The 25,030-nt window shown below is 43.7% G+C and overlaps 1 protein-coding gene across 2 annotated transcripts in view; it reads left to right on the plus strand.

Moving 5' to 3' along the window:
- The first annotated feature begins 2,104 nt into the window (after positions 1 to 2,104).
- Positions 2,105 to 25,030, plus strand: part of LAMB1 (laminin subunit beta 1) — a 70,556-nt gene continuing 47,630 nt past the window's right edge. The window contains exons 1-12 of one of the 2 annotated variants that reach the window (XM_004439279.3): positions 2,105 to 2,319; positions 2,460 to 2,582; positions 3,672 to 3,847; positions 6,434 to 6,569; positions 9,577 to 9,650; positions 15,381 to 15,569; positions 15,656 to 15,719; positions 19,439 to 19,641; positions 21,643 to 21,763; positions 23,449 to 23,637; positions 23,886 to 24,065; positions 24,202 to 24,314. In XM_004439279.3, coding sequence (XP_004439336.1) covers positions 2,546 to 2,582; positions 3,672 to 3,847; positions 6,434 to 6,569; positions 9,577 to 9,650; positions 15,381 to 15,569; positions 15,656 to 15,719; positions 19,439 to 19,641; positions 21,643 to 21,763; positions 23,449 to 23,637; positions 23,886 to 24,065; positions 24,202 to 24,314 — 1,482 coding nt within the window. In that variant the 5' untranslated portion in view covers positions 2,105 to 2,319; positions 2,460 to 2,545. Of the gene's footprint in view, positions 2,320 to 2,459; positions 2,583 to 3,671; positions 3,848 to 6,433; positions 6,570 to 9,576; positions 9,651 to 15,380; positions 15,570 to 15,655; positions 15,720 to 19,438; positions 19,642 to 21,642; positions 21,764 to 22,588; positions 22,650 to 23,448; positions 23,638 to 23,885; positions 24,066 to 24,201; positions 24,315 to 25,030 lie in introns of those variants that run through there. The other variant, XM_087437237.1, reaches the window with a different exon arrangement.

A 25,030-nucleotide genomic window follows, 5' to 3' on the forward strand; every position in this document is an offset into this window, starting at 1 on the left:
GGAGAGAGTGATCGTGTGAAACACATGCCACAAAGAGATCAAATAGGGAAAATGTCCATTGCATTTGGCAAGTAGAGGGTTGTGGTAAGTGCTGAGAACAATGGTGGAGATGCAGGCCGTATTATAATGAGATGAAGGAAAAACCAGGAGGAAACAAAGTAAGTGCAGACTATCCTTTCAAGAAGCTGGTCTATGAAGTCAAAAGGAGGAAAAGAGGAGAGTAGAGAGGGTGTAGAATAAAGGCAGGTTTTTGGTTTTTTTCCTTCAGATGGGGGAATCGAGCAGGCTTGTGTGTGAGAGCATTGCTCTTAGGATGGGAGAGGAGGGCACACGCTTCCAGGACAGAAGTACAAAAGACAAAGGTGGGAATGGAGAAGACAAACTCATAGACAGAGTGGTCAGAAGGTGAGCGAGTGTTATACACACTCCCCCTGCACCTATACATGCAAAAAACCCAAAACAAAACCAACAAATCTCTCATTTTCTCAGCAGTGTTAAGTTGACCACTGAGAGTGAGGTGGTCAGAGAGCAGCGGGGCTTTAGAGGGTGTTGAAGGTGAGTAACTCTTCGCACGCTAGGCAAGGATACCGATGGGGGACAGGTATAACTACCAAGGAGCAGGGAGCACACAGCTGCTGAGAGAGCAGGGGCCAGTCTCAGGAGAGAAGCAGAACCCAATGACGCTTGCAATTTGTATGGATGAAAAACTGTGATAAGCAACTTTGGCCCAGGGTATTCAAAGCTCAACCAGGGGAAAAGACATTTGCCTCTGAATAATTTTCTTTTAATTAAGCTCTGAAGACCCTCCATCGCAATATTAGACCCTCACAACAGCACCTGCTTTCTCAGGGCTGCCCAGCCAGCACCAAGGATCCCCAGCATCAGTTAGAGGCAAAATTGCAGAGGCTGCAGCAGGGCAAGTGCTGATTTGGTGATGAATGCATCATCAAGACCTGAGGCTCCTGCCTCCCTCAGCAGAAAAGAAGTTTATAAACTCATAACACAGCTTACTCTATGGTCTAATGATTAAACTTCCCTGGGCCAAATTTCATTGCAGCTAAGTTAAAAACTGACCTGGCCACTTACACCCTTCTCCCTGAGGTGATTCATTAGAAAACAAGCAAAATCTCCTGACTGGACTAACAACTAACTATACCCCCCTTATTCAGAGCACTTTTGCCCAGAGCAGGACTAAAGAAAGCTCAAACTTTGACCCCACCCATTGCTAAGGCAGCAGAATTGGGCTAATTCACAGAAAGGGTGGCAGAGTTCCACCACCAGCCTCTTTTCCCTCTTCAACCCCCAGGAGATGGCTGAGCTCATATTTACCCCTTCTTTAACCAGACAGGTCCACACAGTGCTGTTTGAGACCCTTCATTAGAGGCCCTCTCGCCCACCTCCCCAGTTGTATACCAGGGAGTTCCTCTCTAGAATTGCTGAGGTGGTGTTTTGCGGAGACTGTGGAGAAGTGTGTCCATGTGCGACCTCCGGCTTTGTGGCTGAGGCAACCTTGTCACAGTGAGATGGAAAAAGGCGTCACTAACAATAGTGTCGTTCGACACATTCCCTGAATTACAGCCACGGTCTGGATTTAGGTAAGAAGTAGATTTTTAAAAGCAGAATTAGAATGGGTAATTCAATGCCGAGGCCGCCTGGGTGGCAGTGACTTTAGACAGGACAAACGCGGGCGCAAAGGAAGCGTAGAGAAGAGCAGTTCCCTTTCTTCATATGAAGACATTACAGCTGTCGCGCCGAGCTCAGTGACACCGTGGGTTCAGTTCCTTCTCAGGAACAAACCTGACAGGTCGACCCCTCTTTCTTAAGGATTAACCCGCCTTCCCCGAGCGCACGGTACCAGACTTGTAGCCTTGGGCACCTTTTCGTGACTCACTCCTTACAAATGTAAATGCACGAGTGCGCGGGAGGTCCGCACCAGGCCCTCTCGCCGGGGCGATCGGAGCACCCACCTCCGCGACCAGCCCTGACGCAGCCCGCCCCCGCGCCGGACCGCCCGGCCCTCGGCGCCCCGCTCTGGACGCGCACCCGGCGGCGGACCCGCGGCCGCTGCCCGGGAACTGGAAGAGCCAAAACCCCGCGGCGCCCGCAGACGCGGCCTTAAAACAAAAGAGGCTCCCCGCAGGGTGGGACCGGGACCTCACCAGCTCCTCGCCAAGTTGCGGCCGCCCGCCCCCTCGGCCCCTAGTCTCCGTGTGCGCATGAGCAGAGACGCCTCCCTCGGTTCCTCCCAAGGCTAAACTTTCTAATTCCCTTCTTTGGGCTCCGCGGCTGCCAGCAGCGGGAGAGCGCTCGCACCGCCGGGTGAGGAGAACAAAGTGGCTGCGCGATTTTTCCCCTCCCCACCCTCCCACCCTCTGCTTCCGTGGGAGCGGCAGGAAATGGAAGGGCCCCTCTCCTCTCTCTGAACGTTTGCTTTTTTTTTTTTTTTCCCACCTCTCCAGAAAGAAAGACGGGAAAAAGGAGCAGGCGGCTCGGCAGGCGTTTTCTCCCCTCCTGTGCCGTGTCCCCTCGGCTGCAGGGATTGGACATGGGGCTGCTCCAGGTGTTCGCTTTCAGTTTCGTAGGTAATTCCGAGGAAACAGTGGGGGGAAGAGGGTGAGCTTGGACAGGGGGGAAGAAAACCCAAAAGCCATTTGACCCAGCCTCCAGGGAGCCTGGGGAATCGGGAGGGGGACTGGGGTGGTAATTCTGCCCTGGGATTAAACCCCAGCGCCCTTGGTGGCAGCTGAAGACGGCGCGCGAGGATCGCCGCGGACCCGCATCCCGGGGGCTTCCGCGGCCGCCAGTCGGGGCTTTGCACCTTCGGCCTGTTCACGGTGGTCTCTCCCCCGCTGGGGTGGGGGAACAGCCTCTCTGGGCTGGAGGGGCTTGCCGCGGAGGGCTCCCCTGGAGCCCATTTCCCAGGAAAGTGCCCGAGCTGAACGCAGGCTTAGTCCTGGAAACCGATTGGGGCCATGTGGCTTTAATTAACCATCGCTGTTTGCCCCCGGATGGCGCCAGAAACAGCTGGACCGGGTGCTTCCCTGGAATGACGAAGCGTTGAAGCCACTCCAAAGCCGCAGGGACTGCCCACTCGCCCCTTGCCCGGGAAAGCAGTGTCCCCCGCGAAACCTGCCACCTCGCCTCCTCCCCACCCCGGGAAGCGCCCACGACCTCCGAGCACGCAAGCACACACACTCGCGCTCCCACACGCTCACAAATTTCCACGCGTACATACTCGCACTCTCACACTGAGCATGCATAGGCTGCCGCGTGCCCGCGGGTTCACATACACACACACGCGCGCGTGCGCGCGGGTGTGCGGTGTTTGGCCGCCCGCCTCCCTGCGTCCAGGTCCAGGCACATGGAAGTGGCTCGTCTGCCCATCTACCTTTTGTGGCCAGAGCTGCTTCCTGGGCAGATCAGGGTGGGCGCGAATGTCAGTGGTTTACGGGAAGTGATGCTCTGGGCTGCTGGACAAACCTGATGTGTCTGTGTTTTTCCCCGAATCCTTCTCTCCACGTCCCGGCCTCTCTCTCGCTCATCTCTCCATTGTCTCTTTTCTGTGCTTTCTGCTTCTGAATACTCTGTCCCCGCCCCTGCTTGTTCCTTTTGCTCGGGCTCGCTCCCTACTTGTGCCTCCCCCACCACCCTGTCGCCTGCCCCTTCCGCAGCCCTGTGCGGAGCCCAAGTGCTCGCCCAAGAACCGGAGTTCAGCTACGGCTGCGCCGAGGGCAGCTGCTACCCGGCCACGGGCGACCTGCTCATCGGCCGAGCACAGAAGCTCTCGGTGACCTCGACGTGCGGGCTGCACAAGCCCGAGCCGTACTGTATCGTCAGTCACCTCCAGGTGAGGACGGAGAGCCCGGCTCGGCTCGAGGCTCCGCGCGCCTCCTCCAGTCCAGACCTAAGGGGCGGGTCCAGGGGACTCAGCATCCTGCCAGCTATCCAGATAGGAAGCGCGGACAGCCAGAGAGTCCCGGGATTAGGCTGGTAGCTCACCCTTTTGCCCCATCTCAGTTTGCACAGTTGCATCCGCCGAAGGTTTCCTGCCGCCACCGCCGCCGGCACAGTCAGTATGGAAAGGCAGGGCTGCAGACAGACCTGACCCCTGCCCCATGCCCAGACCCAGGGGCCACAAAAGTCCCGTGTTGTGGTGTGCGTGTGCGTGTGTGTGTGTATGTGTTTCTAAATCTTTCCTCTTTGGAAATGTGTCTAAAAGGTGCTTTATCCTCTTCTTTTGTACTGAGTAGTGATCTTGGGTTTTTCCCGAATCTTTCACTTCGATAAAGGGTATTCCAGCACTGACCGACGCCTTGCAAGGTCACTCCAACCACTGAACCTATTTTCTTCTCCTCATTTGGTGCTGTTCCCCTCCACCTCCATTAGATATCGGGATCAGATGCTTTCTTTTTCAAAATGCGGTGGTTGCCATGGTACCCTGATAGAGGAGGACCAAAATGAAATTTCAGGGTGTTATCTGTTTCTAAAAGTAGAACCAGATTTTGGATTTCAGAAGTCACGTTTTTACAAAGTCAACACTAATTTTAAAAGAAGACACGAAGTGTAAACTATCCAGAATCAGAATCCCTTTCCTTGATTTTTGGAAAGGAGACTGATGTCTCTGGCCTCTAAGGCAAGCAGAAGGTAACACCTGTGAGACCAGAAGGTCTCACCTGTAGGGCGAGTTCCAACCCAATTGCTCTAATTTTGGTCACTTGACTCGCCTATATACCTGCCCTTTAGGAGTAGGACAGAGTGTTGTATGCTTTGCACGGCAGATGCCTTAAAATGGAGTCACTTTTACAAAGCAGAAAGAGACCATTGCGTAGACTTGATACATTAAACCGAAGGAATGTGGTGAAGTGGATTTCACTCATTTGCTTCCAGGCTTATACAGAGATGTCTAGACTGCTTCCTCCTGTGTAGAAGGGAGGCTATAATTAAACTTTTTTTTTTAAGTTCTGGTAATTGTTCTCCAGTATTAGTTTCCTTGACCACAAGTTAATGAAGGCAGTTGATGTTACCTTTTTCTAATATTAGCATGTAAATTTTACCTAAAATATTATGCTAACATTTACCTCAGAGGCCAGGACATCCTGTAAATGAATCACCAGATTCTGAAACCAGCTTTGACTAGAATGAGAATTGAACTATTTGCCTTAAAAGCAAGTGGAGCCAAACTCTCTGGTTTGCATGATTAGCCGTGAAATTGTGGAGTGCTCTTCACAGATGTCAGAGCCTAGAGAAAGGGTCTGGGCATGCACTTTTCTCAGACATTTAGTGGCAGAAAAAATTGAGTCAGGAAGCTTAAGTATTTTGGCCAGGGTCCCATTGCATCCTCAACTTCTTGTCTCTATTTTTTAGTTAGTACATCTTGCCAGTGTCTAAATCTTTTGGGAGGAAGGTGATAACTAAGAGCTAACTAAATAAATACAAATGTAAAAGTACAGTCAATTGATGTTGTCCTTACAAGAAAATCACCCTTGCTTAAATGTTGTTTGTAAGATATATGTGGGTCTCTCTGGATTTCACTCTTAGCATCATTTTTCAGACTTAAGAATAATCTGCATTTCAGAAAATTTAGGCAGGGAGCGAAGCTCCACATGGAAAAGGGAACTATTAAGTTATGCTGTTTATGACCCGCCATGATGGAGCGCAAAGAAGGTTTTTTGAACTCTCCTGACCCAACTATCAAAGTGGCTGTGGCCCACAATTTAGAGAGAAGGAAAATGAGAAGAGAGAAGTTCAAAGCTACTCTGAAACCTAAAGTATACCTTAATTTCAGTTCAGGTCCATTTGGGTGTTCTTTGAGTTGGTCCCAGCTTAGAATGTTCGTGACACAGCAGGATAGCCTGGTACCCCCTTCCCAGATATTCTAAGCTGTTCGTAGGTTAGCATGCATGCCGCCACCCCAGCAGATTCACTGCTTCGGCAGAGTCGAAGCTAAGAAATCTTATTCTGTAGTTCCCAAATCTTAAATACTTCTGCTTAATACTTGGTTTCTGCCGTCTGTAGGTTTTAGAAAATCAGGCCAAATGAATTGTTCTTTTTTTCTTTTATTTTCAGTTTGCTTCGTGTCAGCAAAAATTCTCTAATACCTCTTCTGCATTTTACTTTAAGAGTAAGCTTCTCCGGCTATTTATTGAGATTAAGGCTTAAGCCTAGAAATTTCATTTTGATTAAATTAATAGCTTGTGGAAACAATGCTTTCTTTTACTTTTGACCTTGAATTTGCAAGAGAGGAGGAAATTTTCAGGAGTATTTCATACTCAATAAGTTAAAGAGTGAAAGGCATGTGATATTTAAGTAATTTTGGCACATTCGTTTTTCTTAAAGCAAGTAGGTTTGGTTTTTGTATTGTGGGCTTGATTTTTCTTTTGTTTTGTGTGTGTGAGAGATTGCTTCACAGACTCATGAAACTCTTTGCTTTTAGGAGGACAAAAAATGCTTCATATGCGATTCACAAGATCCCTATCATGAGACCCTCAATCCTGACAGTCATCTCATTGAAAATGTGGTCACTACGTTTGCTCCAAACCGCCTTAAGATTTGGTGGCAATCTGAAAATGGTATGTGGCTGGTGTGGGAACAAGTTCCGTGGAGTGTGGTTGGTCACCTGGAAGGGGTTTACCTGCTCCTGGGCATTTGTAATTGCGATTGGTTTCTCTGCCCTGTAATTATGGCCTTTGATAGATTTACTGCCTGAAGTACCAACTTCTCCAGGTTAAAATCTGATCCTTCTGCCTGAAGCACGCACTTCCTGTAAGAAAGCAGTCGTTCACGTTAGACCAAAGAATTATTTCGTAGTCCTCATCCTGAGGGGCCCTTTGGGGAGTGTGTATATGTGCTGGGGAGGGCATGGGAAGGCCCTTATTCTTCCATAAAACATAAGCATCTTTCATTTTGATCAACCCCAAAGGAAAGGGCAGAATCAGCCCCATCACTACCACCATACCATCTTCCTTCCAACTAGAGAAAATTTAGTAATAGTACTAAGCAGTAGGCGTAATTTTTCAAAGGCTCTGTCTACATGGATATGACCCCAAGTCAATTCCCCAGTGAGTGTGCAAATCCAACCCCTTTTCCTTTCTGTGCATTTTGGTTTAATATGTTCATCAAATACAATGTTACTATTGCTGTGAAACTAAGCCCAAATTAGTTTTGCATTTGTTTCAAACTCGAATGCTGAAATTTGCAGAATAAAGGTAGAGTTATTATATTTGTTAATTAACAATATACTATTAGATCTTTTTGAAAAAAATTTTATGAGAAAGGGCTCTCAAAGAAGTACACGGACATTACTAGATCTCTTGATTGTATGCCCTACACCTGGGAAGTTTTTGGATGCTTGTAGTTATTTATCATTCTATAAAGAGGAACTCCCTTAATAGACTTTCTTGTCATTGATTATGAAATTACACATACTTTCTAGAAGACTCTTGGTTTCCAGGGAGGGTTGATTACCCATTGGCCTTTGGACTCCATTGGTTACCAACTTGATTGAGATAGATTGGTCCTCGGAAAGCGTGTATCGATTACAGCCTTATTAATTCTTATAGGAGGAGATCTTGGTTGATAGTTGTGTGAAAGAGAAGTTTCTGTAAATCTGCAGAATCACAGAGGGACTTCTGCAGTAGCATAGAGCTTGTTACAAACTAGGAGCGCTTCCTGACTGCCCATGTTCTTCTAGTGAGACGGAAAGACAATTAGAAGGATGCCTCGACTTGAGTATCAAGTCAACACACAGTAAAATTGTTCATCATGTGCTGTAGTTCTAGAGGAAGGTTTTTCTTGGTTACATCAGGAGTTAATCAATTTCTACAGCTTTGAATTTGTGGGGCAAGAGAGGGCAAATGCCAGAAAGAAGGGATTTTCAAAGAGAGGCGCTTGAGCTCTCTGTCACTCTGTCACAGGGGATCAGGTGAGCTTAGACTGATGGAACTCAGCCTTTAGAAAGTCAGACCAACTGTTACTAGCCCCTGTCATCTCTCTGTTGTCTGACAGTTCACAATTCAAGACTTTCTTGATGAATGCGATTTTATCTATTTTCTGTGTGTTTTGTCCAAGTTGAGCTTTACATGGTGGCATGAAATTTTCAGTGCTCAGGCACCAAAAGGGGCTTGGAGTGTAGAGCTGCCTTTAGCTCAGCCTTCATGATGATCTATTCCCAGGTCTGACAGAAATCAAATGCGCTGTGGAAGAATGATCTTGTTTCTTTTCTCTGTGGGTTTTTCTTCCCATATTAAAAACACTGTAATGCTTTATCAGGTTCTAAGTCTAAAATGGAATGTGCTTTTAGGGCACACATTGCAGCATATGTTCTTATGTTACAGAAATGGTACTAGTCTTGTTTGTACTTTACGTTATTTTGTTATCTCTTGATTTTGAACAAATATTGCAGGTTTTTAAAAGCCTGGGAGAGGAGAGGCGTATAGTTGCTTGGCTAACATTTCACTCAAAAAGAAATGTCCAGAGTAGGTTTATTATATGGTTCTTTTTCATAAGTTAGATAAAGTTAGTATGATTATAATGTTTTTCTTTAACATTCCAACTAACTCATATCCGTTCCAATGACCACTTTCCCTCCACAATTGACTTGGCTGTTTTCCAGTGGGAGAGTTTATTTCAAAAGTCCCACTGATTTCCTGAAAATACACCAGCTAGTGACATGATTCATTCTGACACATTCGTGTCTTTCTGCATTTAACTTCTGTTGCTGTGGAAGATGGACCCCAAAAGCTCTCAAGCACAGGATACGTGGAAAGGTCTCTTTAGCAAACAGGCAGGCTTGAGGGCCCAAGGGATGGGGGAGGAGGTGCTTCCATCTCTGGAATTCCAGTGGCCTTTTTAGCCTATTAACGTGGGACTGATCGCCCCCTCAGGGCATGTACAAAGGCTGATTTGTTTGTTCAGGCTTTCCCCTGAAAAGGAAGATATTAGTATTTGTTCTGAGCCAGTTTATTTATTTGACCGATTCTTTGTCTCTTTGGCGCTGTTTTTCAATTGTGGAAATGCATCTGAAGGCTTCCCCATCAGGGATAGATTTTCCTAAATTGGAGTATAACTAATATATGTGGTAGACTTTTATTTATTTTCTTTGCTGCTGCAAAGGAAAAAAGGAGTATTTGTATTTCTACTAGAGGAGGATTGTGTCCCTGTGCTTCAGACTGCAAGCTGATCCCCTACTGTGCGCAGGAAGTGCCTCCCCCCCCCTTCCCCTTTGAGAGCCTCTTGGCTTAGGGGATGGGGAAGATGTTTAACTTTTTGTTAAGTGAAAGATGTCTTTCTTGAAAGCAGCTGGAGGCATTCTGCCAGATGTCTTGTTTCAGTGAGCAGATTCAATATGTTGAACTCTAGAATGATTTGTGGACAATTGAAGAATCATTCTGATTTGTGCCTTACCACCTAAACCGAGACAGAGGTTTATTGTTATTATCTTCAGCTTCACCTTCAGATAGACTGCAAAGAGGATTTCCATGAGGAGCATAAAGATAATTTAAGAAAATAGTCTCAACTGTTTTCAGATGTTGCTGTTTACCTTACTGTTTCCTTTTTTATTTTTTAAAAATCTCATAGGCGTGGAAAATGTAACTATCCAACTGGATTTGGAAGCAGAATTCCATTTTACTCATCTCATAATGACTTTCAAGGTAAGGAATCCATAACTTTCTCACAAATGACATATGAGAGCACTGTGTAATTCTCCTTTCAAAATGGATGTCAGTTGTGAGTTGGCCTAAATGGGAACTTAAACATTATTATTGCCATAAATTGGGATAATTGAGCAGCGTCTTAAACGTGGGCATGAATAACTACGTTTAACAAATACCCTATCTTCATGGCAGTAACTAGGGAGAGCCGCTATTCTAAGGTAATTCAACTGTAAACTTTTAATTAGATATCTTTTTATTTCCCCATTGAGAGAGGCATCTTTGACTCTCTCTCAAACCACAATAAAACATCTGGAGAGTAAATGCCTGATCCCTTGTGTTGATGTTTTAATGCTGAGTTTAGTAACTGAAAAGGAAGTATATTATCTTTAGCTTGCAAAATTTGTGGGAGCAGTTTTACAGTTCCTTAAGAAGTGTGTATGCCTTCTTAAATGCAGATTTTCTCATCCTTTTTCTTTTAGAGATGTAAAATGACTCCAGGACTAGGGAATGTCTCTGTACAAAGTCCCTTTGTTTCTTCTTAAGCAGCTGCCTGGAAATGACAGACTTCCCATGGCTTAAAGTACATGTTGGTGCACATAAAACCCATAATTTACTTATTGCTTCTCAGATTAAAATCACTTTTGAATAGTTTTCGGTTGGAGTTGGGGGCCTTATCTGTACCCTCTCAGGTTAGGAAAAGGTGCCAGGGTAAATTTACCTGTGGGCAGGTAGCCATGAAAGTCTCACTTGTGTCCTCTACCGAAAGCTGGGAGGCCAGGGAGCATGGGTGGGTGTGGAAGTCAGAACGTGACCAGGAGCGATGTTGGGCTGCTGGTTCCCAGGCCTAAGCTCTTCATCCCCTTCCCTGCTCCCCAGGAACCTCCTGTTACTGCTGGGGAGGAAGGTTTACACTGTGACACTGGATACTGAGAGGGACGGGAGGGCTTTCACTCAGCAACTCATGGCTTACTCCTTGTCACTTCATTGACCATGCACTCAGCCTGGTGGCTAGAATTGAAACTCAGCCACACGTGAGGATGTTGCCTTCATGTTACTTGACACCTAAAAATAGTCAAAATCATCTTTATTAGTGTTTATAGTCCTATCTTTAACTTTGAAAACGGCATCTGTTTGCGTACATGGGTAGTTCTGAGTTCTTTTCTATCCAAAAGTCCTTCGGGCACTGTTCTGTAGTTGAATACTCATTCAAGTGAATACAAGGGCCAAAGATGAAATTCTGCACAGACATGCACAAGGTCAAGCAGAGGAGGCGGTGAGTGAGCTGAGATGTGAAGAGTGGGTACAAGTTGTCAGACTTTAGTTTGTGAGTGGGAACTCATTCTTGTGTGTGAAAAGCAACGTCTATGGGGTTAGACAGACTTTGGTATGAATCCCCACTCTGCCCCTTACTGGCATGTATGGCCAGAGCTTTGGCTTCCTCATTGGCAAAATGGGAAGAATAACACTACCTACATTATAGGGTAGTGTGACATACCCCTCTGCTCTGGGAATGGCGATAATCTTGCTACCCTGGCAATAGTGGGAACGTGATCGTTTTTATATATGCTGAGGCTTGGCAGGTAATAATTGCTCTACAGATATTTACTGAATGAGTGAGTGAGTGGATGAAAGTACTCAGCCATCTTCTGTTTGTAAGAAACTGCCCTAGGCCCTATGGGAGATTTAAAAGATAGCAGAGTTACAGCTCTCCGGGGAGCTTCCAATCGTCCAGGGGAGAAAGATATACTTGCAAACAACTTACATTACATGACAGAATATGCTAACTGCTTAGCAGAAGTTCAGACAATGGACATTAGCATGGAGGAGGGTGAGATTAATTTTAGCCTGGAATAAAGAAGAAAGCTTCATAAGGAGAGGACTGGGACGGCACTTGACCGGGCCAGGAAGAGTGAGCAGGATTTCGGTGGGAGGAGGTGGAAGAAAAGCCGTTCTTGGCGGAGGACACTGAGAGCAAAGCTCTGGTGGTAGGTCAGTTCGGGCAGGGTTTGTTCGGCCTGTATTCTGTAGATTCGCTGCCAGCTTGGGGTGGTGAGGGGAGGAAAAGGAAGTAAGATTACACTCAGAAGGACCTTGACTCCTGGCTGAGGAGTGTGAAGTTTATAGGAAAAAGAGAGCCATTGACAAGGAAATGAGACCTGTGGTTCAGCAAGGGAGCCAAGAGGACATGCAGAGAGGGCCAGCGGACAGCAAGAAGAGAATGCACCATGGGAGGTTCTTGTTGAGTCAGCATGAATGGAGGGCTGACTTAGGAGAGTGCCGGTGTTAATGCAAAGGCTGGTGTGACTCTTGACTAGAAGGGAGCCTCGTCCTGCAACCCAGGAGGCCTGGAAGTATTACTTGGAAAGCTTTTTCAAGTCACACACATCCCCTTGCTGCCATACCTTGTTACCCTCTGCTACTGCAGCTTTGGAAAATCGTTGCCTAGAGGAGGAGGCTGTTTTCTAAGGGAGTCAGTTGGACCCTTTAGAATGAAAAGTTCAGCCGTGAAGTGGAGAAACGTTAGAAGCAGAGCAGTGGAAGGGAAAGGGGAAGGGATGAATCAAAGATTACTTAGGCATCCAAGCTGAGTAACTAGGAGGGCGGTGATATCATTAACAGCAGTGAGGACAGGAAGGGGATGAGGATGAAGCATACTTGTTTATTCTCACCCGTGTTTGCCATGGAGATGGCTGATTGCTAAGGGGGTTAGGTTTTCTTAGGCTAGGAAAACACAGTGTGTTTTTGTATGTAGCCAGATGTTCCCATTCTCATAGCTCTTTTATTTAGTATGAATTCAGAGGCAATTGCACAGCAATGTGAGGCCTGAGAAGGTTGATGACTAAGCAAAGGGCATGGAAAGGCTTCTCTTATGTAGGTAAAATGTATTGTTCCAGTTTCCACAGCTTCTTAACTCTACAGGAAATTGGATAACTCGTCAATGGCGCTTTGGGACTCAGAATTTTCCAGAAGGGAGAAAGAAGGAAGCACAGCCAGGGCTGGCTGTAAGGCTTTTCCTCTCTGCTCCCTTGTGACACAGAGACATCAGCCCCGTCTCTCCCCAAGTGTCACCACCCAGGAGACCAGTCTCCTGGGGAGTTTGCCCTGGGTCAGTTAGTTATTGGGTTTTTTCCTCACTTACTTTAAAACTCTTAGTCTAATACTCTCGAGTTCAATAAAGGATCATTTTCTTATATTTCTGAATAAGTAAAACAATAAAAACCTGAGCAACTAGTAAGTGAATGTCCAAGAATCTGTCAAAATGTGACCTTCCAGTTTATTACTCTTGTCTCCTGTATCAGTGAGAAAGACCATCAGGATTATTAAGGAAGGTACAGGAGGTCTGGGAAGGTACTAGTTTTCCCCATTAGTCATCACCCAAATTTCTGTCAAGCCATGGTTTTAATTCAGAAGTGAGTGTTCGGGTTCTGTTTGCTAGGTTGGCTTCTCTTTCGTGCTCTTCCTCCATTGTAATCTGACTTAGACTTCCTAAAATGCACTTACCCTGTTCGGTGTTGCAGCGTTTGCCTATTTTTAGCGCTCATTCTGCTTCATCTCTTATTTCCAGTTGACCCTGTTCGCCACACCCTCCTAAACCTGCATCCTGCCTGTTTCCAGGATTCTCGTCTTTTCCCTCCTTCCTCTCTGACATCCATTTTTCAGTCTTCTATGATGCCATTAGCCAGTAAGGCAGCAAGATAGGTTTAGTCTTAATTCTGCCTGGATCCGAATCTAAGCTCTGCCGATAGCCAGCAAGTCACTTGATGTCTGTGAGCCCCAATTTCCTTGTCTGTGAGACAGATGTGTGGTGAGGGCGTGTTGGTTTCCTAGGGCTGCCATCACAAAGTACCACAGACTGGGCGGCTTAAACCACAGAAATTTATTTTCTCACAATTCTGGAGGCTGAAAGTCTGAGATCAAAGTGTCAGCAGAGTTGGTTTCTTCTGTGGCCTCTTTCTCTCCTTGGCTTGTAGATGGCTGCCTTCTCCCTGTGTCTTCACACGGTCTTCCCTCCATATGTGTCTGCGTCCTAATTTCTTCTTCGTATAAGGACACCAGTCAGATCAGATTAGGGCCCACTCTAATGACCTCATTTTACTTTATTTATCTCTTAAAAACCCTGTCTCCAAATACAGTCACATTCTGAGGTACTGGGGGTTAAGTCTTCAACATAAGAGTTTTGGGAGGACACAGTTCAGCCCACAACAGAAGGTTAAATGTAATTAAAGTTCCTGGCGCCACTCTCTTTCCTTCTGTGTCTAGTCCTTTGTTGATGCATTTTCCTGGAGCACCGACTTTGGCTCTTTTTTATCTTCCCCTTTGCTTTTGAGGGCAGAAATTACGTCTTTGGAGGTTTCAAATATTGTATGTATACAGTGACTCCTAAATCCATGTTTCAGGCTCCATTCTTGCAGCTGTGTGCCAGACCACTGTTTCCAGTTGTCCAGTGGGCGTCCCCACATGGATACCTCTCATAGGACTATTCCAAAACCAAATGCCTTCGCTTCTCTTCTGTGTCTTTGTTATATTAGCAGAATAGTCCTCCCAGCTACCTAAGCTCAGGTGCCCATGTTTCTTTCCTCTCCCTCCCTCTCCACTGAAATCTAATTGATCACCAAGTGCAATTCAATGTCTTTTACTTTCATTAAATTTTCAGAGCAGTCATTTCCATCCCTTTCTGTCTATCTGTACTGTAATGCTTGAGTTAAGACCTTCATCGTTTTTCTATCACTTGGTTTCTTGTCTCTTGTTTTTTCCATGTCCAGTGATTCTGCCACAGAGTTATTTTTCCAAAGTGCAATCTGATCATTTCTTTCTGTCCACTTAAATCTTTCAGAGTTCCCCTTCCATTGCATAAAGATAAATCCCTTAGCGTGGCAGGCAAATTCCTTCCTACCCTGCCCCAACCATCCTCTTCTGCCACCTGTAGCCATCTCTGCCCCCTGCCTGGAAAACACCTAGTCACCCTTTTAAGATCTAGTTTGATGCCATCTTCTCTTTGAAGCATTCCCTAGTTTTGTGTGTGTGTATGTGTGTGGTAAAATATGCATAACACAAAATACGCCTTTTTAACGATTTTTAAGTATGCAGTTCAGTGGCATTCGGTATATTCACAATGTTGTGCAACCATCATCACTGTCTATTTCCAGAACTTTTTCATCACCTCAGATAGACACTCTGTACCCCTTAAGCATAACTCGTCATTACCCCCTCCCCAAATCCCCTGGTAACCTCTAATCTACTTCCTGTCTCTATGTACTTGCCTATTCAAGACATTTCATATAAGTGGCATCATATAATATGTGGCCTTTTGTGTCTGGCTTATTTCTTAGTATAATATTTTCAAGGTTCATCCATATTGTAGGAAATATCACAATTTCATTCCTTTTCACTCAAACTAACCGATTATAGTATGGGCATGGTGACTAAATATACCAAAAGTTGTCTGCTATTAAGGCCTGTTTGTAATCAGCTTCTAAAGAGAAACAGCTTACTAATCTCTGGTAGAGTGGGGGAAAGTGCAATATTTGGAGGATAGGCACTTTCCTTACAAGAAGAAGCTCATGGAACAGCTCGAACTATTTGAAATCCAGCCACAGTCTGAAATACCAACCACATGCAGTCAGAGTTTGTGGCACACAGTTGAGTGATATTTTCCTCTTGAGATTTTAAAAAAATACAGATTACCAATAAAAAGCATCAAGTGAGCCTTCTCTGTCTCTCCCTTAGACATTCCGCCCAGCCGCTATGCTGATAGAACGGTCGTCTGATTTTGGGAGAACCTGGGGCGTGTACAGATACTTTGCCTACGACTGTGAGAGCTCATTTCCGGGCATTTCAACAGGCCCCATGAAAAAAGTCGATGACATAATTTGTGATTCCCGATATTCTGACATTGAACCCTCAACGGAAGGAGAGGTTTGCTTTTTTGGTTTTACATTTGAATTGCAAATCTAGTTTTTGATCGTTGCAAAAATACCAATTACTCTTATATCTATTTTTAGGTGATATTTCGTGCTTTAGATCCAGCTTTCAGAATAGAAGATCCTTATAGTCCAAGGATACAGAGTAAGCTTGTTTTCAAATAGAAGCTTTGATGGAAAACAGCAATCATGGAAGAACTCTTACCCAGAGCAATGCTACCCAGAATATAAATATTCAGTGCTAACTCCACCCACTTCCTTTCCTTCTTTCTCTGCAGTACCTACCAGGAGCTCCTGCAATCGGCACAAAGTCCTTACTGATGGGGAACACATTTTGATAAGAGTAAAAGATTTATGTCTTATGTGCTCAAGCAATTATGCTGGTCATAATACCTTATTTATTTTGCTGCTAAGTATAATATATATATATATATGACATATATCATATACATATTATATATATATGACATATATCATATACATATTATATATATATGTATAAAAATTATGGTATAGATTAAACTGTTATAACAAAGTGTCCCCAAAAATATAGTGGCTCAAATAAAATAGAAGTATATTTCTCTCTTATGAAATCACCCAGAGGGATTTCCAGAGGAGAAATGTAGCTCAGTTGCCATAAGTAGGCTTATCAAATAAAATACAGGATGATACCCAGTTAAATTTGAATTGCAGTTAAACAACAAATTATTTTTTTAGTATAACTATATCTCATGTAATATTTGTGACTAGTACAAGTATCCTGTACAGTATTTGTGGTTGGTGTAACTGTGTTCCATGTGATTTGGGCCATACTTATACTAAAAAATGATTAGCTATTTATCTGAAATTCAAATTTAACTGAATGTTTTGTGTTTGTATTGCTAAAGCTGGCTAAATTAGGTCACCCAGGTTCCCAGGTTCCTTCTGTCTTGTAGTCTTTATCCACATGGTTGGAGCAGGCCCGACACCACCATGTCCTTGTCCCAACCTGTAGGAGGGGAGGAAGTGAAGGGCAAGCGATGTGGAAGCTGTACATTACTTCTGCTCACGTCCCATTGGCCAAAATTAGTCACGTGGCTACACCACAGGAGACACGGGGAAACATCTCTAGCCAGGTGGCCATGTACTCTCTCAAACTCTTGGCTAGAGCTCTTATTGTCAAAAGAGGAAGAGAAGAAAGAATACTGGGGGAAAATCAGAAGCCTCAGACATGTTCTATAGGCTCAATAAGGTGAAGGCTGTATTTCCATTTAACAGAGGAGTAAACTGAAGTTCAGAGGGTTGGAATAACATTGCATAAGGTAACATGGCTATTTAATGTCAGTCAGATCCTGAACCCATGTGTTATGATTCTCAGTTCAGAGCTCTTTCCAGCATTCAACAGCTATGCCTGTGTTTTTACAGAATTCCGTCTTGATCTTCTTGGGAGGCAGAATGTGCACAAATTAAAAGAAAGGGCTTTGGAGTCAGACCTGGGGTTAAATCCCAGTTCTGGCATATTATAGCTATGTTACCTTGGGCAAGTAATTTATGTGAAACTGTTTTTAGCCTCTGTTTTTTCATCTGTAAATGGAGACAGTAATATTGACCTTAGGGTTGTTATGGAAGGACGATGAGTTCATGTATATAAACGACATACCCAAGTGCCTGACGCATAGGAAGAGTTCAGTACGTTGAAGCTGCTGCTGCTACTGTTGCTGTCAGTGTTGCCATCAGCAGCCTCTTAGCTCTTTTGTGGACCTGGTCCCATAAGTCAGAGTGCAGGGACGAGATGCCCTCTCCTGCTGCTGAGCTAGTCACTTGAGCCGAGGTGGGGCTGATTCTTGCTGATCTTTCCCAGCTGAGCGTGGCCCTGTTTTTAATCAAGGCCCCACAGAATTTTCCCGCCTGAAGCATGCAAGAGTAGAATGGAAGCAGTCCAGGGAATATTGCCAGAAGAGTGCTGTTTCCCCACTTGAGTCAATTTTACATGTGGCCCAGACTGTCTCTGGTCTGTAATTGACTCATTCATTCTATTGTAAAACAAATATTTAAGGGCACGTCCAGCCCTGTGCCATTTCTGAGTGAGCTCTGTGAGGCCTGCCCTCCCTGCTCTCAAAAGCAAGCTGTGAGAAATGACCGCCTGGGCTCCGTGGCAAACACCTCCTGGTCCCTAAAAGGACTCACGGTCTGCTCCTTTTTAGGTGAAATTCGTGGGACTTGGGGAATGTGTTGCCATTATAATTCTCTTATCTTTTGTTGTTAAATGGCATCAGAAAATCTATTTCTATATTAAAGAAGCATCCATTTTAAGTGCTCATGCTTTCGATTTACTTTGTAATCAAGGGAACAATATCTCTTTGGTTGTCCCTATTGTTGAGACCTCTAAGACTCACTTCAAAAGTGATTTTGCCTCTTAGGGCAGCAGTCAATACAGGCTTAGTGGTTGTTAAATATGGCAGGAGAGAGTGGAGGGAGCATATTTGCTCTTCTGAGGGCTTCCACAAAGATCAGTTCAAGGGTTTCTAAATACTCCAGCTGCTCTTCAAGTTTGTTGTTTGGTCTCGTCAATAGACGCTTGTGCTCATCCTGTGCAGGAGCATTTGTGCGGGAGGAAATGTTGGCATTCATAAATTCCATTCAGCTGAAGAGTACCACGGTTTCTCTGTTTAGGTTTTGATTTACAAAGAGCCTAAGTTTAATGCATAGACTCATGGACTTTCTCTTTCAACCCACAGCTATTTCTATAGTCTCCATTGTAAGCTATGCACATATTATAAGTATTTAAAATTGGATTTGGGCTTTGAAAGTATCTGATGTGCTGGGCCAATACCCTCTTGTCCTGTGTTGTAAATTTTTAGAATGCATCAGCAGAAAAGAAAGTAAAGCTTAGGAGCAATTTCAAGCTACAGAGCTAAATGGGAGGGCAGATGGATTAATCAATCTTTTGGGGTCCACTCAGCAAGAGCAACTTTGTAATTAATGAAAACACTGGTGAAGACAGTTGAATGGCTCTTGGTTCATCAAGTTACTATAGAGTGTAATTGATAGCCCAACTTCTGCAATAAGCATAGGTCTGTAGACCCAGAAAAAAGAAGAAAAGATAAAATAAGAGGAATTGATTTACAAGTAACTTGTATGTAGGAAAAAATAATTCACCTCAACATCCTAATACTAAGCTCCTTTATCCTTATGCCGCTATATTACATTGGTAATTGTATGGTAAATTATATTGTAAAACTAGAACAAAAGTTGTAGATTGTAATGTTGCGTAAAAACTTGATTAAGAATTCTGTCTCTGGATTGCGGTTATTCTATAGTGTTAAATCTATTTTAGTGGCTGGATTTCGTCTAAATGGTGGGAAATTTCAGATTGTATTTTCCTCCCCCAAAATAAACACAGAAATGTTTCTTTCTAACTAGCTTATCATAATAATGAAATTGGAGTGCTTTGATGAACCCTTTCCCACCTGAATGGAATTTTCTGATTTTGGGACTGGCACCAATGGCTGTGGGAAGCAGATGGTATTGCAATAGTTTAGATTAGTATGTGCCAGTGGGTTCTGGCAACCGCACAGCTGCATTCTTAAATTTCTCCACTTTCACACTTCTTCCTGGAACATCAGTCTGCAAACAAATCCATCACAGAATAGACATTCTTATTAAACTGAAGAGAAGGTGGTATCCTTTCTTTCTTTCTTCCAGAGACTGTCTGGTTTTGTTAAACTTTACTATTATGGTCATCTAGATCATACAAGGGGGGTAAACGTTACATAAGCCATTTTCTTCATTGTGCCTTTCTATAAAGAGGAATGATGTTGTATAATTGTGAAAGAAGTCTTGCTTATTTGATCAGACTTTTCATCTTCTTGGTGACCTTCGTAGATCTCTTAAAAATCACCAACTTGAGAATCAAGTTTGTGAAACTACATACTTTGGGAGATAACCTTTTGGATTCCAGAATGGAAATCAGAGAAAAGTACTATTATGCAGTTTATGACATGGTGGTTCGAGGAAATTGCTTCTGCTATGGCCATGCCAGTGAATGCGCTCCTGTGGATGGATTCGATGAAGAAGTAGAAGGAATGGTAAGCAAGTGCTCTGTGCGGCTTTCTCCTTTAGACAGGTGATTCTAAAAGGCAAATTGAAGCTGGTCTTACTGCTTTCACATTTTCTAGGGGTCTTATTTTTCCAGACTTACAGTTAGCACTTTGTGCCATTCTGGGGGTTGATTGTTGATTTTTTCTTTGATGACTTTCTCGGACTATGAGAATGTAAGTACTGCTTGTTTCATAGACACTGAATTAATTTTTGGAAATTGTTGCTGCAGCCTACTGCTACATTAGATATTTTAATCAACAAGGATTAAAAAATTGTCTAAATAACAATCGCATCTTCCTTTACTTTAGGGAAGATCAAAAACCACAAGCCTTCCAGTCCTTACACTAGAAGGCATAAACTGATCCTAACCCAAAGAAACTGGAAATTTGAACCTAGAACCACAGGATATCATTTAGGAATCAAATGGACTTTGTTTCTTGATGTCTTCTAGTTTCATTCTTTTCCCACTTTTATGCTGTGTTTTCAAATTATGTACTTCTAAAAATTTGGAATTTGGGTGATTTGCCAAATGGAAAACGTTAGGGCATTTTACCGGTTTCTAAGTGAACTGGTAATTCTTAGAGACCCATAGGATTTTTAAAGCCGGACAGGATTTACTAAACCAACTAGCCTTATTAGAAGAGACCAGGGGTTAAGTCATTTGCCAAAGGGCCCTAAGTAAGTACTTGGCAGATGGAAATTCAAATCTAGTGCTCCCAACTTGGCCCCAGGGTTCCTTGCACTAGACTGGGCTTCCCTTCTTGATGGAGGGTGTCTTGCTTCTTTGCTGTTTGCCTTTTCAAAGATCGCTGGTCCTTACCTAAGAAGGTGCAGGATTGAGTGTATTCAACTCTCTAAAACTTCTGCCTTCCCTTGGCTCCAGTTAGAACATTTATTACATAAAGTTGCATTTTTAACAGAGCCTAAAGGGAGGATGTGTCTTTCTAATCCTGTTGCTACATCTTTCAGAGAATGCTCGGTAGATTGTATTTCCTTTGCAGTGTAACAAATCTCGTATGTAGCTAATGTTGTGTAGTCATGTCATTATCAGGCGTCTCACAGTACATTGTACTGTTTATTCAGACACTGTAGAGTCCTGTGCTATGTGCTTTGGAACTGTTTTTCAATCTATGTAAAACCCCCTTGTTAATTAGAGGATTTTAGTCTGCTGACTGCACTCCTGTCAAAGTGGGTCCAGGGTGGACCTGTCTGTCCTGTTCCTGAATTCCATTCTATAGAAACTGGTGTTGCGTGTTCATTGTGAGGTGCCCATGTTCCTGTGCATTTGGTGGTCCTAAAGAATTTATTGTTTTTATGCCTCAGAGGTCTTAAGCATGCCTTGCAGTGAGACAATGCAATGTAGCTCATCATAGGTCCTTCATAAAGCAATTAACTTCTATCTTTTTCTGAGATTTCGTATTTCCTCACTTAAAGGAAAAAAATAAATGTAAATATGGCAAATGGTTAATTTTTAACATCTCATTTTGGTTGAAAACTTAAGTGCTGTGCCTGCAGTCAAAAACAAAATAAAATAAAACAAGCAGCAAAAGCCTTTCTTTTACAGGGCCGAGTGGTAAAACTTACGGTAATGTAAGTTAGTTCCCGGATGGTGTGTATACTTTTAATTCTGCATTATAACATTTGTTAATTTCTATTATAATAGATTTTTTTTTAACTCTTAACTAGTTTGTTTTTTAAAAAATTCATAAGTGACTGATTTTGTTCATCTGGTTCTTTTCATAGATACTTCCATAAAATATTTAGTGAGCATCCATTACGTAGTAGGAACTACTAGAGATGGGAGTTGTAACCATCAACAAGGAGATAGAAGTCACTGTGGGGAGGGACAAAATAAAAACAAAGAAACTCGCATGTAGTGAGCTAGAGATCAGTGTGAAAAGGGGGTTATATTTTCCATTGATTGTGGAGAAAAGCTGGCCATTAGTCTCTTTCTTACTTTGTTCTTTCCTGTTTTGATAACTTTCAAGGTTCACGGACACTGTATGTGCAGGCATAATACCAAGGGCTTAAATTGTGAACTGTGCATGGATTTCTACCATGATTTACCTTGGAGACCTGCTGAAGGTCGAAACAGCAATGCCTGTAAAAGTAAGTCTCAGTCAGAGAGACATTTTGAATCAATTTGGACTCTAGTCCCCACTTTCTGATCAGAGGTGCTATAATAGTACACTATTTTGCAGAAAGAAGAAAAGTTACTACCCTTTTCCCAGCTTTCCCGATACCCCTATGAAACTTAGAGTATCTATTCAATTAAACTAATAAATTAGTATTTACTGAGCAGCACTATGTGTTTGGCAGATTTAGTAGAAGACTGAGATGTTGTCCCTGACATTGTTTTTAAGTCAAGATGACCATGAGAGAAAATTGAAAGAAAAATATGGCATGGTAGATCATTAAGGGCTAAGAGATATGGAGTAGAGTTTTCGGCCTTGTTTCTGTGCCAGCCCAGCTGCAGCCTGTGGTATACTTCATCCATCCATCCATCCCAGAGGTATTCTCTGGGCAGAGGTGTAATTTGAAACACCACCACCCCTCCCCACCCCACACACAGGGATTCTGATATACTGTCCTCCAGAGGAGCATGCCTGCCTCTGCCCCCGCTGAGAAGGACTGTTCTAGAAGTTCAGAAACCAGTGAAGGCTAGAGTAGTCAAGGTTTTGTTAGTAAGTACAACCTAGCTGGCCTTTGCTTGAATAGTTAAGATTGTTTAGGTAAAGAGACGGGGGGAAGATGGGAGGGAGTTCAGATAAGGAGAACAACTCAGAGGACAAGGCCCCAAGGGCATTCACGTGACCACGACGGAGTCTATGCTAGGAAATGATTCCGAGGTTTAATTTAACCAGTGTAGCTAGGGCAATACTCTGCTAGGCACCAAGGATACATCAGTGGATAAGACACAGTCCTTCTCTGCAGGATGGTCTGTTGCAGGGAGTAGACACACAAGACTAGAGCATGGAGCCCCATGAAGGCCAGGGTGAGTGAAGCTTCGTTGTGAGAAGACAAGAGGAATCGATGTGGATTGTTGAGCATGAGAGTGGGATAATTAAAGCTGGGTTTGACCGAGATAACTCTGCTGCATACGCTAGAGGAGGGACAGACTGCGCTCAAGAAGGCTGGCTTAGATGGCTGTTCAACAGACCTTACTAAATCATAGAGATGATTTCACTAAGGAGCCTGGCCTCCTGTGGTGGTGGGAATGAGGAGGAGGGGAATCAGGCCTTCATACCATGTTCCTCAAAGCAGGGAACCCAAACAGGCTTTCCCAGGAACATATCACCTAGAAAATCCTCAGGAGTGATGTACTTCCATCCAGTCCCACCCTGAGCGGGACCCAAGGGCGTCCTCCATGGATGGCAGCCTTCCTTCCCAGGAAGGAAGAAAGCTTATCCAATGGGACGTTCCCCAAGGGTTTTCAACTTTTTATAGCCCATGCTCTTCCAAAGAGGGCAAATGATTGCATTTATTTCGTAAAGTTCACACTTTGAAGGTTTCTAGCGTGATTTAGGGTTTAAAGTGCCATAAGTAGATTTGTCCTTTTTCACTATGAGCACCTTCTTGTTAACTGCTGCTTTGCCTGAACTTTGTCCCTAGTTTCCAAAATTAGCTTCCTTCCTGCCAACCCCATCCTCCATTGGTAAGTAGATTTAAAAGGCTTTTCTTTTTTTTTTTGAGGAATATCAGCCCTGAGCTAACATCCATGCTAATCCTCCTCTTTTTGCTGAGGAAGACCGGCTCTGTAAAAGGCTTTTCTTGACACTGGTCTTGTCTCACAGAGTGTAACTGCAACGAACATTCCAGCTCATGCCACTTTGACATGGCGGTTTACTTGGCCACTGGGAACGTCAGTGGAGGCGTGTGTGATGACTGTCAGCACAACACGATGGGGCGCAACTGTGAGCAGTGCAAACCGTTCTACTACCAGCACCCGGAGAGGGACCTCCGAGATCCTAATCTCTGTGAACGTACGTGGGGAAAGGGTCATGATGTGGGGCCTGTTTCAGGTCACCTTTCAAGTTGGGTAGTCTGGAAGGTACCATCCTCTCAGGACCTCAGCCTTATCACTTTGTTATACAGGTTGCTGGGAGTGGAATGTACTTGGTAGTTGAGCCTTCTTTTTGTCTGTTTGTGTGACATTTGGAGGGATGAAGGGAACATATGTATTTATGCAAACACACACGCTGTATTACCTGGTGCTTTTCTTTCTCCTTAGAATGTGCCTGTAACCCAGCTGGCTCTCAGAATGGGGGAGTCTGTGACAGTTACACTGATTTTTCTGCTGGTCTCATTGCTGGTCAGTGTCGGTGTAAATTACATGTGGAAGGAGAACATTGTGATATTTGCAAAGAAGGCTTCTATGGTTTAAGTGCTGAAGAGCCATTTGGCTGTAAATGTAAGTACGTTTGTTAGAAAGTTTGGGAGTTCTTCTCTATACATAATTCCCATTTTACTGTGCAATTCTAAATCCAGACTACTACTTTGGACTCACTTGACTTGTGTTTCTTTACTTCATTTTATCTTGAATAAAGCTTGTGCCTGCAATCCTCTGGGAACGATTCCTGGCGGGAATCCTTGTGATTCTGAGACTGGTTACTGCTACTGTAAGCGTCTGGTGACAGGACAGCATTGTGACCAGTGTCTGGTAAGTAAATCTTAATTACATGGGATGGGGAGTTTGTGAATATGACATGTTTTAGTAGAGAATGCTTTCACCATTGTAGATTCTACCATCTCCCTTACTTATAAATGTTAAAAGACACAAATAGACAATTCACAAAAGCGGAATTACTAGTGAATAATTTTGACAAGATATTCACCATTGCTGTTAGAATTGTAAAGTAAAACCACAGTGAAATACCATTTTTACAGACAAAATTAATGAAAGTTTTAAAAAATGGTAATGCTGACTATTAGTGAGGACATAATGAGGGCTGGTGCTTGTATGCTGCTGATGGAAATGCAAATTGGTTCATACTTTGTGAAAAGCGTTTAGAGATATGTATCAGCAGCCTGCAGAAATGTGCATGCCCTTTGACCCAGTAATCCCACTGCTGGGAATCTGTCCTAATGAAATAATCAGAAAATTGGACAAAGATATATTCACCGGAAGACTCACTGTGTCTTTTATTAGTCATAGCACAAAACTTGGAAGCAGAAGTGGGGAAAATAGTTAAGTAAATTTGCGGCCTTCTATACAGTGTGATAGTTGGTTGCCATTGAAAATGACAATAACATGAGGAAATACTTATGCTGGTATAAAAAAAATACAGGATGTGACTAGTATCTTGATTATGTAGGAAAAAAATTCATCAAGAGAAACAAAATCTGGAAGGAAATACACCAAAAAATTTACCGTAG

The sequence above is a fragment of the Ceratotherium simum genome, chromosome 1 (genome assembly GCF_057802395.1).
Source record: "Ceratotherium simum simum isolate JZ-2026a chromosome 1, ASM5780239v1, whole genome shotgun sequence".
Lineage (NCBI taxonomy): Eukaryota > Metazoa > Chordata > Mammalia > Perissodactyla > Rhinocerotidae > Ceratotherium > Ceratotherium simum.